The following is a 15,015-nucleotide window of genomic DNA, read 5'->3' as shown; positions in this document are numbered from 1 at the left end:
TAATTTTCTTAGTTTCGCGCGCATGTCTCCGATATTTTATTTTTACGAAGGTATATCCGAAATGAATAGTATTTTATACACAAAAATATGGCGTACATCTAAAGGGTACTCTAAAATCTTTAACACAAATTTATTGATTCCAGTCTTTAATTTGTTATAATTGTTCAAGCAACATTTGATTTTCTTTCTATTTATATATTATAAAAAAGTAAAGAAATATCTCCTGACATCTGTCGGACAGGTAAAAAAAGAAAATACAAAAAGGGCGTATAGTTGAAATAATTGATATTTTATAATTATTATAATTATAATGTTAAATTATAATGATTGTTGTTACACCTTTATGTGCAACAACATTATTTTAATTAAATCACTATGAAATCAATAAAAATTGAATATGTTATATCTATCGTGTTCGATTAACAAAAGAACTGTTATAAAAATTTGTTTTCGGGGACCAATAAATATTTTTTACATCAATCATGTAATAGAAAGCTAAGGAATTAAGGAACAAAAAATCTCAATTGTATTCTTTCGTATCGTATTATTGTCAATACTTTTTGTAAATACTTCAAAATTTCTTAAATATGAAAAGAAAAAGAATTATATTTTTTTATGATAAATTCTTGTCTATTTTAACATATGGATTTATTTTTATCCTATTTTTGATTATATATTTACATTCGTGATTCAAAAATTAATTTTCATATCGCTCTTTTAATATATAAAAATACGATATGTTCATCTCAAATAAATCTTTATAATCTAATAAAAATTGTACACAAAGTCCTTAATTTCGAATTTGATAAGAACATTATCAAAAATATAAATGGTCAGTAACTCCTAATAAGCGCTGCAGTCTCTTATATGTATTTCGTATTCGCATCAGTTCACACGCACTGACATGATGACAAGCAACTGTTTTTATTGTCGAAATGATAATGTGAAATTGTGAAGATATCGAGACGCGTTTTCGCGTGAACGAAATTATATATTGTTGGTAAATATCGCAAAGAATCCTTTTTTTTCTCAAACTTTTAATCCTTTATGTTTTTTCATTCAATAAAAACGATATTGTTCTCTGTCAAATATTCATTCGCGATTATAGGTTATGTGAATCCGAAATTAATTCCGTTTACGCACAAAGTGGCGGATACGATGGGACAAGGAACAGAAACGTGTACCGACAGACCTACCGAAGTTAGTGTTATTAGATTTGTATCTAGAAATCATACGATCGAAGAAATCGCACCGAAAAAGGTAAATTTTACTGTCTTTGTGAGTAGGTTCAATGACCTTTAAGTCAAAACTATTTACATTCCTCTTTTGTCAATTAATGTGATTTACTATATAATATAATATATATTACTTTGTATACTTTTATACATTAATGTTCTTAAAAATAAAACTACTGTAAAAAAAAAAGACTTTTATAATATTTACAGGAAGTATACACATGCAAACAACGGGGCTGTGGAAAAATATTCACCAACCAAGACGAATACAAAACACATGAAGCACTTGAAGCTTTAAAAATTAGATTTATGTAAGCAATTGTGTTTCAAGATATATAATAAATTTTTTTTTTGTTATGAGAGATATTTTAAAATATTATATTATATTCTATATGTTTTATATAGAAATTTATTTGGCACATGTGAATAAATTTATCTTTTCATTTTAATATGTTTTAATATGAAACATGTTAATGATATTTTATTAAAACTATTGTTAATCGTCAGCTGTCGTGAACCAGGATGCGGAGAGGAATTGTCTGACCCTGGTAGTATGTGGCGTCATTATCAAGAATGGCACAACAGTGAAACAAATGTTTTCGCTTGTCCTTATACAAATTGTGGTTCTGTACACACAACTAGTTGTAATCTTGAAGAACACATAGAAAGTTGCCATCGTCAACCACCAACACTGCCAACTGAACCGGAAATAATATGTTTTGAGGGGCCTGATAATGCAATAGAGGAAGATACCACACAAAATAGTGAAGATAGCAGTTATGATAAAAAAAGAAATGACAATTTTGCTTTAAGTGTGACAGATTATAATAATAAAGGAGATGGTTTTAATAGGCTTAATGGTACAATCTCACAAACGAAAGATTTTTGTCATGATCAGAATAATGTTACTGCCAGTTCAAAGAGTGAAGAATATCCTACAAATAATGAATGTTTAAATAGAGCTAATAAATTTCCAAAGAATAAGGATTTACTTATAACAAAAGAGAATTTTTTAATCAAATACGATACTGCCTCTTCAAAAACTGGAGAAATAATACCAATTGAAAATTCTCAAGAAAAGAATAATGTAGTTTACATTAATGGAGATGTCACTATCACAAAAAATATTAAAGGAGAAGCAAACAATTTAAATTTACAAAATCAAGAACATAGAATAGATCTGGGAAATTTAGAAAGAGTATTTAGGAGTGGATTGGAACAAGAAAATTCAAAAATAGAAGATAGCGCTATTGAAACTAATAGTAATTGTTCAGATGATGAGGAATATATGCCAAAGAAACAACGTATGTCTCGATATAAACAAGAAATATATAAATGCGATATAAATGGTTGTGGGAAAAAGTACAAATACATATCGCATTATCGTCATCATCAAGACAGTCATAAATTAGTAACTAACTCAATTAGCACAAATACTAATAAGTGTATTACGAAAGTAAAACAACAAGGAAGGGCTTCCACCATTAGCTTTTTCCTGTAAGACATTAGTGTGTGTGTATACATATATTATATAATAATTGTCTAATATGATTTTGTGTGTATGTCACAATTAGATGCAAGATGCCTGGTTGTGGTGTACAAGTAAATAATGTAACTGGCCTATGGCAGCATTATCAGGACAATCATGCCAATACAAAACCTCCATTGGTACAAGCTGCTAAAAATAATGAAGTATTTCGGTAATATCTTTCATTTGAAGTATTTCAAATATTTGTTAAATATTGTATTTGATTCTATTTATTGATGTTACAGATGCAAAATTCCTGGATGCGAAATAGAATTTAGTACAACGTTAATGTTATATAAGCATTTTAACGAAGTTCACTCTAACAGTTCCATCAACAATGCTAATTTAAATGCAAAGACTGGTAATGGGAATAGTTTTCATTTTGCAGAAATATTTCAAGATGATGCTAAAACCCAACAAGGAAACTTTAAGACTGACTTTAAAGCCAAGACTAATATTACTTCTAATGACTATATAGAAGGTGGAAATGATCACACATTGTCACCTATAGTTAAAGAAGAGTCCCGAGATTGACTCTAGTTAAACTAAAATCTTAAATCGTGACATTATAAATTTACCAAATTCATTACATTTTACAGAGGATAGTAATATTCTCATCATTGTGAAAATAAAATCATTTGTATCATTCGTAGATGCAATATTCAACTCGTCATTATTAATTGGTCTGTTACATCTTAATATAATACCAAAGTATATTATGATCTCTGTAAAATATTTTGAATGTGATAACTAATCGTCATTAGGATTTCAAAAAAATTAAAAAATAAATGGCTTGGTGAATCCTGCAGTGGAGAAATAAAACTTTTGTGCAAATTTCAGTCTTAGCAGGCATTTTTCCAATGTGAGATATTTCACACATTAAAATGTCCAAATTCACATCATTCGATATAAGTAATTGATCGCTGTAAACAGTATCATCCTTCTGCAGCTATTTACACCTACGATATAAGACTTCTCACTTTCCATATTAATTTTTACTATTTTATATATTTATCATTTTGATGTAACTTATATTCCGTATAATATTATAGTTCTAGTAGATAATGCATCATAAATATTGTATAGTGTTTTTATTTGTATAACTTGTATGTTTGAGAATAAAGTGCAATAGTAGATGATAAAAAATTATTTTCTATTTTATTCTTTACATTCTGTATATATACAAGATAACCTTCTATAAATACTACAGAAAATATCTCGCGACTGATTGATACTACAGAAATTTATATGTTTTTGAGTCGACCATAATGTACATATAAAAATATTTTTTTATGTATATAATCTTTCCGAATTATAAAGGTCAACATAGGTTTTTCAAATGTTACATATCTAAAATTTTTCGTATTTACAATTATTTAAGTTATTTTCAATTAAAATCATATCTAATAAAAAATTGTTATTATGGATTATTTACGAGATAATCAACATTTTAAATATTAAAGTAGTTAGTTTTCCATATCATAATCTAAAAAACAATCGTCAAATTATTAGTAAGTCGATAAGTCGATTACATTGAACGGGATCATTGACCTTTAACTTGTCAAAATATATATACGATTATTTGATTTATAAATAATGTATCTGTATAACATGGAGTATGAATTATAGTACAGTATTAATCAGTTAAGATGCCGATTATCTTATAAACGATGTATAGTAACAATTTTTTACTAGCTATAATTTCAATTTCAAATGACCACTACTAAAATAGCCAAAAAAAATTGTAGGTGTCCATTTAAAAAAAAAAGCTATATTGACCTTCACTCGAAAAGAACATGAAAAGATCATAAAAATTTTTACATACACTTTGTGACTGATTCAGAACTGTGGAAACTTTTGTTATTTAACTTTCTTGTAACTACAACCAGTTGCGCGATATTTTCTCGGATACCCTATATAGTAAGTACAGCCAAATTGGTTACATGTGCATCTTATCTATTGGCATATACCGGTATATTTGATCATTAAAATGCCATCAGTATATTGTTGGACTCTTTTTTTTTAGAAGATTACAAGCTTAATAAATTTATTTAAATAATACTCTATAATCTATTTTTAGTATTTGCATTACAATCGGTTTTTTTTTTAACATCCTGCAAACAAAAAATATTTCATACTAGCGTTACATTATTGCGCATTCACGCATGCGTAAAAGGTTAACCTTATTTAAAAAAAGGTCCAACATGGAATCGCAAGATGGTTGCAAACAATTGTGGTGAAAGTATTATGTGGTTTTGTGCATAAATTATCTATTAATTGAACGTTTTATATATTTTCATTATTATAATGTTCTTTATTCGTGATTAAAGCAAATTATTAAAACTACTAGAATGGTTAAAGAGGTATCTAATTAATTTAATTAACCTTTAGCGATAGAACGAAATCTTATATATATATATATGTGTATATATATATATATATATACATGATTTGTTTATAGCTGATTGTAAAAACATCATCACGCGAACTTGCATACCGCACCGAACACTATCATGGTAAATAAATACTTTTAACTTTAATCTCTCTTTCTTTCATTTATAAACTAAAATATTAAATTTAAATTATCTGTCGGACTTACGCGATAACTTTATGTGTGTAAAAACAAAACATGATCATACAAATGATGATAGAAATGCATCATTTTAAGATTTGATAGTTTCATCCAACAGACTATAATATATATATATGAATTTTAATTTTAGATATCAGAATTATCAAGAATAGACCAATAACGTGTACTTCTTGTGGAAATAAAGTAATTGTAGAACCTGGAAAAATTTTTACCCATCCTGTAATAGGTACTTTGTTATGTGAAGTAAGATTAATTAAAGGATATCATTTAATATTATGTTATACTATAATATATGATATTATTATTTTTAATGATGTTAAATTTGTTTTATTAGAAATGCTGGGACCATTGTAATAGTATAGATTTCTCTTCTGATGAGGATCATGTAGATAAGTATTGTCGCTTATGTGCTCATGAGAAAAATCTATATATATGTGGATCATCTAATTGCATATTTGCATTTTGTAAAGTAAGTTTAAATACCAATGATATATTTTAAACAAAGATATATATTCTGCTAATTACAAATAGTTGTTAATTATTTAATTATTTTAATTATTTCATTTGTAGCGATGCATAAAGAGAAATGCACCTTTGTCTCTTTTGGATATTGAAAAAAACAACTGGAAATGCTTCATTTGTGAACCTAAACCATTGTGGGAGCTACGAGCAGTTTGTGCTTCTATTATGGATTGTCTAGCCAAGTAAATATTTATAATAATAATAGATTACATTGCATATTTACAATTTCAAAACAGTAGTTGCAAGTATATAAATCTGATATTCTATTTCAGAAGAAATAAGAAAACAACTGTACGGAGTGAATTCAGAAGACACGATTCTGTATTACCACATAAAAGATATCAAACCATACAGGTTAAAAAAATGCAGAAAGCTCTACAATCAATATGCGATGACGAAGAGGAAGAAGGATTTGATAAAGCTTCTACAGAAAATAGATCTCTTTATCAGAAGTCCATTGAAAAGGGGGAAAGTAATATGACAACAAAGAAAAGTACTACATCCAAAAGTCGGACTTTAAATAGATTATGTAGTACAACTTCCTCAAGTAATTCAAGTGATAATGAAGTCCCCCCCAAGAAAGAATCTTCACTAAAGAATCTTCAAAAAAGCTGTAAAATGAAAGTATCTCATAAAGATGATAGTACTAGTGATACAAAACTTGAAGTCCAACATAAGACTTTTAAAACTATTAAGAATCAACAGCAAAAGAAAATACATTTAGAAAATACACGTAATTTAAGTTCGGATGATTTAACTAAAACGAAATCATTAAAAGTATTGGACACATACATGGAGAAAAAAAACAAAGATAAAACAGTAACTTCATCATGTAGTAGTTCTGATAATGAACAAAGTGAACCACTCCCAAGTATTAAACTTAGACATAATGTAGTAAGTCATGATAATAAAAGTGCAAAAATGAACTCTGATTCTGAATCTGATGAGGAAAATATGGAAAGTAATCGAAAAAAATGCAAAATGCTTTTTAATAAAAGTAACAAGAAAAAGTGTTATATAAAACAACCTGATGAACAAGAAAAGAAAAATGTACAAGATTTAATATCACAATCTCCCATTGAAATTGATACTAATTCTAGCTCTGGTAGAGAATTTCAAAGGACAAAATTAGTTCGTAGCAATTATGACTTATTGCGCAAAAAACAAAATAAAAAGACTCATAACACATCATCAAAAAAGAATATTATTAATAAGCAACAATATAAATATTTGAAGTCAAATATTATAGAAATTTTAGATGAATTAAAACAACAATGTTCAGTATTTGAATTACAAGCCCAGCATATTGAAAATAAATGTAAAAGAAAGCCCATGTATATGGAAGATGCAAATAAGATTATATATAAATCAAAAAGTACTATTAATAAATTAATGACGGAATTCAGTAGTTATGAGAAACATTTAATGAATTTTTACAAAACATTTATATCATCAATTAAAGAAGAAGGAGAAGAAGAACATGAAAGTTCAGAAGATGATACAATATTAACAAACAAGAAACCTCACAAAAGGAAATCCAGTGATACGATTAATAAGGATAATAGTAAGTGTGAAATTGTATCAGATTGTGATAGTGAAATTTTTTCAGGAAATGAAACTTTTAATCTGGAGACAACAGAAATAGAAAATAATATGTGTGAAAATGAAATTCCTGTTTCTGAAAAAGATGATCAATCTTCTTCAAGCAGTAAATCTGTAACATCTAAAGATGCAACCGATAATATTGTAGACTCTGTAGAGTCAAGAATTAACCAGAATGTATCACCAATATTAGGTAAACAACAGGGTAGGAAAAATTTGCTTAAATTATCAGATAATGCAGTAGTAAAATGTAATATTAATGATGAAACATGCATAGAAAATGATGATCCTCAGAATGTCTTAACAGGGAACTGTATGGATAGTAATATTACAAAATGTGATACTTCAAAAAAAGAATTGGAAAATAAAGAAGGTGAAGGTAAAATATCTCCAGATATTTCAAATAAACTTATAACTGCAATATCCTCTAATGATACATGTCCAGTCATAAATGATTCATTAAATGATATATTTGAAAGCAGTTTGGAATTAGATAATGAAGTCAGTAAATCTAATACAACAATAGTAACAAATAAAGATACCCATGATTTAGATACTAATGATATTCAAAAAGAAAACAATGAAACTTCTAATACAGAATGTAATGCAGCAAAAGAAGACACACTATTGTTAAACGAAAAAGAACTTGATCCATTGAGAGAAGAAGAACAGGATAATGTAAGTATATTTCAGCAGGAAACACAAAAATTATATGAATCTAGTAAATCTAGCAGTGAATCAGAAAAAACTCAATATAATGAATATCCCTCCCAAAAATCTGAAGTCGATTCTTCTCATGAACAAGTAATAGAAACACTCATAAAACAAGTTTCCAGTGAATTAGATTCTGATGCTTCTAATATTTCTGATGTACCTTTTGATTCAACAAAAATATGTGATAAATCAGAAGATTCATTACATTCAATTAACCAAAATGAATTACAAGTAAATAAAGGAAAGAAACATAATGATAATGAAAGTGATAGCAGTACAATAATTTCACCTAATTTGGACAAAAGTGCATCTATCATGGAACTTACATTAGATAATGTTAAACAACAAAATAGTGAAAATCGTACACTAAAAAGAAGCTCTTCCGAAGAAACAAACTTTTTAGATGAAGAAAATAATGATAAAATCGAAGAATGTATTAAAAATGCTCTTTTGGAATCTGATTCAAATGATTCCATTCCTTCATCATTCAATAAAGAAACTGAAATCAACACAGAACTTCAAGATACAGATTCTCTTAAAATGGAATCAACAACATTTGATAATGAAAGTACAAAATCTGATGAATTACATAAATCAAAAGCGCAAATAAATAATAATAAGTCTAATAAAAGAGATGGAGCTCAAAAACGTAATTATGATTTAGAATCAGATTCATCAGTAGGGTCTAGAGTAAAGAGGAGAAGACTTCAATTACATAAGAATTATCATTATATGAATGATAAGAAATTGAGAATGACATGTCATGTACAAATAGAAATATTACAAGATCATATCTTAAATCAATATAAGGATGCATTGCAAAAATCAAAAGAACACCAAAATAATAAAAAAATCAAAAGGTATTTACTTAACACTTAACACGTCTTTTCAATAATATCTCATGTTATATGTTATCTTTATTATTCTATTCAAATTAAATCTCTACTTGTGCATATTATAATAAATAATTAATTAATTAATTAATTTGTCATTATATTTTTGATATTATATATAATCTCATTTGAATGATCTTACATAGGCTTATAAATCTGGATACACTGGAAAAACCACATAAGAAAAGAAGCTCTGTTGCGTCAAAGGAAGACAACAAATTGCCAAAATCTTTACAATCCTTAAAAACTAAAAAATCATTAATTGAAGAAGAAGAAGAAGATTCTTTAATGGATCATTTAAAGAAGGTACAAGATGGAGATGTTTCTGTAAATGCAGAAGATGATTCTGATAATAATGAACAAAATTTAAATTCTGCAATAGAAAGTCATTCTGCTATTTTAACTAATGATGATCTGATGTTAGAAGCTGATAAAATTGCAAAAGACTTACTATTAAATTCATCTGATTCAAACTTAGGTAAGATTTTTTAATAATATTGTTTGATGTATTATTAATTTATTATACTGTTTTATGACCAACTATAAATACAGATGACAATAAAGAACAACAATCTACTATATCGGATAAAGAGGAAGAGGAATTAAATGAGAAAGATAAAAGTATCAAACAAAAAGAAATAAAAAAAGAGATTATTAAAACAGAGAACGAAGAATTATCAGCGGAAGAGAAGGTAACTGCATAATCTTAATATTGTAAAATAATGTAAATGTACATAATACATATAAAAAAATACTAATTAACAGAAAAAGCAGAAAAAACGAAAAAGTAAGTGGAGACGAAATAAAATATTAACAATGAAAATATCTGACAGTGAATCTGAAAAAGAACGAGAAAAATGGGAAAAATCGCAAAATAAATTAAAAATAAAGGAAGAAGATAGTGATAAGTAATTAAATTTCTTGTAATTTTTATGTTGAAAATTATATCTTAAAATATAAATAATATAACTTTATTCTAGAGATAATATTAGTATCAAAAAGAAGACTAGTGAACATAAAAGAAAGAAGAATAGAAGAATTTTCGATTCTGATTCAGATGTAAAAGAAGTAAATACAGATACAGAATCTAATCTTAGTAGTAGTTCAAGTGAAGTAATGATATTGAGTGACTCTGATGATAGCAGTGATGAAAAGCAAAAAAAGAAACAAAAACAAAATGCCAAAAAATCATCTGACACAGAATCATCAGTTGCAGGAACCAAGTATATATATATATATATATACATATATATTTAACGAGATATACATACAATTGTCAAAAATCTTATTGTCTTGTTTTTTCTGCAATTTCTCAGGCAAAAACCGAAAAGAAGACGGATAAAAAATGTATCAAGTGATAGCAACAGTGATAGTGACAAAATTACTAACTCACAAGGTACATCAAGTAAAAGTGGAAGAAAAAATATTCGCAAAGTTCTAAAGGATAAACAAGTAGCTGAGGATACAAAACAAGCAGCTAAAGAAGAAGAGGAAAGATTGAAACGTATTATGGAACGCCAGAAACTCGTATGTACATGTTTATATATATATAGTAATATAAATATTTAAACAATTCACTGAAAAATCATCAGAATTATCGGCAATTTGGCAAAAACACTCTATATTATAAATAATATATAACATACTAATATATATTTTATATGTATTATAACATTGATTTTAGTACAATGAAATGTATGAAATACGATTAGCTGGTGAAGAGAAAGTAGAGAAATTAGTATTGGATTTTGATCCTAATACAAAGGAAGAACTTATAAGTGTACATAAGGATTTGGTAAAACGTTTGAAACCACATCAAGCAGAAGGAATTAAATTTATGTGGGATGCATGCTTTGAGTCTTTGGAAAGAATAAAAACTACTTCTGGATCAGGTTGCATTATTGCTCATTGCATGGGACTTGGAAAGACTCTACAAGTAATTACTTTATCACATACTCTTTTAAGCCATGAAGAAACAGGAGTAAAAACTATCTTAGTAGTTTGTCCTCTTAGTACTGTTCTTAATTGGGTTAATGAATTTGATATGTGGCTAAAAGATATAGAGAATGGAGATATCGATACATTTGAATTAACAAAGTAAGTCTCTTATAGATCATATTTTTTATATATAACATGCTATTCTAAGTTTAATAATAATATTATTTAATATTATACCGTTTTTTACTTTAAGATGTAAAAAAAATTTTGAAAGGAAGTATCAGCTTCAACAGTGGCATAAAAATGGTGGTGTATTAATTATTGGATATGAAATGTTCCGTAATCTTACTCGTCTAAATAAAAATGTTCGAAAACACATGAAAGAGGCGATATTAAAATGCTTGATCGATCCTGGTCCAGATCTTATAGTATGCGATGAAGGACATTTATTGAAGAACGAAGATACTGCAATTAGTAAATGCATGAAACAAGTGAAAACGCTTAGACGTATTGTGCTTACTGGAACGCCATTACAGAATAATTTAATAGAATGTAACAATTCATATTTACATAAATTAAAATTATTTAACATTATAGTATAATAAGATAAAACATAATATTTTTCAGATCATTGCATGGTTCAATTCGTTAAACCCAATCTTTTGGGAACAAAACGAGAATTCTTAAACAGATTCGTAAATCCTATAACAAATGGACAATTTGACAATTCTACAGAATATGACGTCAAATTAATGAAAAAACGTGCTCATGTATTACACAAATTGTTACAAGGAAGTATTCAAAGATTTGATTATTCTGTGCTAACGCCCTTTTTACCACCAAAACAAGAATATGTTATTTTTGTTAGACTCACAGATGTACAAATCAAATTATACCAATACTATTTGGATAATTTGGCAAGGTATATCGATATTAACATATATTAATGTAATATTTAAAAATATATACTCATCTGATTACTATTGTAAAATAACTTCGATGATATTATATTTTTATTAGACATCTTAGCGGTATGAAAGGTACCCTATTCCCAGATTTTCAAGCATTGCAAAGAATATGGACTCATCCTGTAGTTTTGCGATTGAATTCAGAAAAAGTTGAAAAGGCAAACGAAAAGAAACGATATGCTAGTGATTCAGAAGGATCTTTAAAAAATTTCGTTGTCTCAGATGAGGAAGAGACAACTAGTAGTACCAGCAGTAATAGCGATAGTGATGTTCAATCTATACATTCTTCATCTCCTGTTCGAAAACGAAAAACTCGAAGTAATGCATATGGTAAGTTTTATCATGAGAACATTGTGTATCATTTACACTTAAGTTAATTTTTGTTTAAGAAAATGACTCAGAGCCAGAATCAGTGGAAATAGTAACAGAAAAGGAAGAATGGTGGTCACAATTTGTACAGCCTGAACACTTTGATGACATGAGGATTTCTACCAAACTCGTTCTATTGTTTGGTATTTTAAAAGAATGTGAAAAAATTGGTGATAAAGTGTATGTTTATTATTCATTTTTTTTTTTTTTTTTCTTTTTTTTTTTTTTTTTCATTTTTTTTAAACATGCCATATTCATATTAATATTTTTAGGTTGGTGTTCTCTCAATCTTTATATTCTTTAACCTTGATCGAACAGTTCCTTTCCCAAATAGACGAAGCGGAACAAAACAATATAATATCAGAGAAATTAGAAGGACATACGGGAAGTTGGTCTTTAGGTTTAGATTATTTCAGATTAGATGGACAAACATCTGCAGAAAATAGAAGCGCTTGGTGTAAGATATTTAATAGAGCTAGCAATACAAGGGGAAGATTATTTCTTATATCAACGCGAGCTGGAGGTTTGGGTATAAATTTAACTGCTGCTAATCGAGTAATTATATTCGATGCAAGTTGGAATCCATCACACGATATACAAAGTATATTCAGAGTTTACAGGTACTATTCTTTCCAATTATTACATTCAATAATTTTGATATGTAATAATATGATTTTATATTTTTCTATTTTAAATATAGATTTGGTCAAAAGAAGCCATGTTATGTTTATCGATTTCTCGCAGCGGGTACGATGGAAGAAAAAATATATAATCGTCAAGTCACAAAATTATCACTTTCCTGTCGTGTTGTGGATGAACAGCAAATAGAACGTCATTACAGTCATAACGCCCTGAATGAATTATATAAATTTGAACCACATACTAATACTGACAAACCTACTCTAAATTTACCAAAGGATAGATTGTTGGCAGAAATTTTTTTAAAATACAAGGATTTAGTTGAAAACTATCATGAGCATGATTCCTTATTGGAAAACAAGGTAAAAGTATAATCGATATGAGGTCAATTTCTTTTTTATTTTTTACACATGTTTCTAGGCTGATGAAGAATTAGACGAAGAGGAAAGAAAACAGGCTTGGCTAGAATATGAAGAAGAGAAAAAAGGTCCACCACCCAATGCAATGATGACGACAGCCTATCAAAATAATATCTTGTTACAACAGTACAATAATATGATAGCTAATCTGAATCGTCAAAATATGGCACTAAATAATACTACACAAATTAATGATTATGAAAATCTACAAAAACTGATCGAAAAAGACGTAAGAGGACAAAATAAAATAATATCTTTCTATATGAATATGTATTGTATATAACTAGTATTAATATTAAATAAAATTTCAGTATCCTAATGCAACGCCAGAACAACGTAAATTTATGACAGCTCGAGCCTTGGTGGATATGTATAATTATTGGGAACAACAAGCTATGGTTCAACCTAGCAGAAATCCTATTATCACGCAGGTAGGTGTATTACGTGCCAGCGTATGTATATGTGAGATCATTGTTCTTATAACATATTAATAAGAAAATATTTTAATATTATAATTAAATCAATAGAACGTACAACAGAAAATCACTACGCCATTAGGTACAACTAATATGTCTGCTGCAGTAAGTTCTTATTTTTATTGAAATATAACATATATAATAATTGGCTTAGAAAGTTTAAAAGAAATATATTCTAAATCAAGTACAATCAATTTGTTAATAATTTTTTTATTGTGTTTAATGTATAGATGAATCAGAATTTATTGAGACAACAATTACTACAAAATCAACAAATGATTTATGGGACAAACAACACTTATACAAATGTATCTAATCCTCCATTAAAGAATCCAGTTAGAGTAATCAATCCGTATGCTTATCCAAAAGCTTCAACCAGTAATGTTCAACCTAGAACTGACATTGCTCAGGTAATAAATGAATATCAATTTTCAAACAATTTATATCGCCTCGGATCTATTTTTATTAATAAATATTATTTTGTTATTTTTTAAAATAATATAGATTACAATAGATTCAACAAATACAGCTGATACTTCTGCAAAGACTTCAACAGTTCCAACAAGCAAGGAACAAGAAGAATGATCTTTAAAATAATATGTTATAATTGTCTTTCTGATAGTTAAACTATATTCTTCAGTATGTATTTCAAAGAATCAAACTAATTCTTCTGATTTAATTTTTTTATATAAATATACATTAATATTAATTGTCTTGATTTACTTTTTCAATAGAAATTACCGATTAATGGGAACTTCTTCATTTTTTTATAATGTAATGTAAGAAATTTAATGAGTTTTAATTTTTGAAGAAACTAATTATCCTAAAGGAATAATTATTGGCTCATATATAATAATACATCAATAATTGGTGTACATTTTCATATGCTGTGTATAAATGAACATTAATCGAATATAAAAGTTTGATTCTTTGAATAGAATCTTTATAATGGAAGCTGTCATATTATATTAATGAAATATTTAACATAAAGTATTAATAATCCTTATACATTTTTTATTGCTTTTTGTCATTAAGTAAATTTTTATTTGTAAAAGTATTACGTATCGAAAATTTGCGTAGAGTTATAATCCATAGTTAAAACAACAAATATTGCATGAA

The 15,015-nt window shown here is 27.3% G+C and overlaps 2 protein-coding genes across 3 annotated transcripts; both read left to right on the top strand.

Moving 5' to 3' along the window:
* Positions 1-866: 866 nt before the first annotated feature.
* On the top strand, positions 867-3,852 carry LOC118446292 (uncharacterized). The gene is made up of 6 exons (XM_035876785.2): positions 867-1,000; positions 1,109-1,260; positions 1,446-1,546; positions 1,743-2,732; positions 2,810-2,935; positions 3,009-3,852. Exons 2-6 carry the CDS (start codon positions 1,159-1,161, stop codon positions 3,295-3,297), a joined length of 1,608 nt encoding a protein of 535 aa, XP_035732678.2. The 5' UTR covers positions 867-1,000; positions 1,109-1,158; the 3' UTR covers positions 3,298-3,852.
* Positions 3,853-4,948: 1,096 nt separating this feature from the next.
* Positions 4,949-14,865, top strand: LOC118446214 (uncharacterized). 2 transcript variants are annotated; one of them, XM_035876613.2, is made up of 24 exons: positions 4,949-5,126; positions 5,225-5,279; positions 5,487-5,599; positions 5,691-5,825; positions 5,927-6,060; positions 6,151-7,685; positions 7,788-9,054; positions 9,234-9,565; positions 9,640-9,779; positions 9,853-9,995; positions 10,068-10,310; positions 10,404-10,614; positions 10,772-11,184; positions 11,279-11,577; positions 11,653-11,947; positions 12,046-12,323; positions 12,383-12,542; positions 12,635-12,982; positions 13,063-13,363; positions 13,422-13,649; positions 13,732-13,851; positions 13,948-14,001; positions 14,127-14,306; positions 14,401-14,865. In XM_035876613.2, the coding sequence occupies exons 1-24, from the start codon at positions 5,115-5,117 to the stop codon at positions 14,479-14,481; spliced, it is 7,077 nt and encodes a 2,358-aa protein (XP_035732506.2). In that variant the 5' UTR covers positions 4,949-5,114; the 3' UTR covers positions 14,482-14,865. The 2 variants fall into 2 exon arrangements, with proteins under 2 accessions (XP_035732506.2, XP_035732504.2); XM_035876611.2 differs by having other exon boundaries at positions 6,151-9,054.
* The last annotated feature ends 150 nt before the right edge of the window (positions 14,866-15,015 follow it).

The sequence above is a fragment of the Vespa mandarinia genome, chromosome 10 (assembly GCF_050613455.1).
Source record: "Vespa mandarinia isolate Hongniang chromosome 10, ASM5061345v1, whole genome shotgun sequence".
NCBI lineage: Eukaryota > Metazoa > Arthropoda > Insecta > Hymenoptera > Vespidae > Vespa > Vespa mandarinia.
This window is presented reverse-complemented; position numbering and strand designations above follow the sequence as displayed.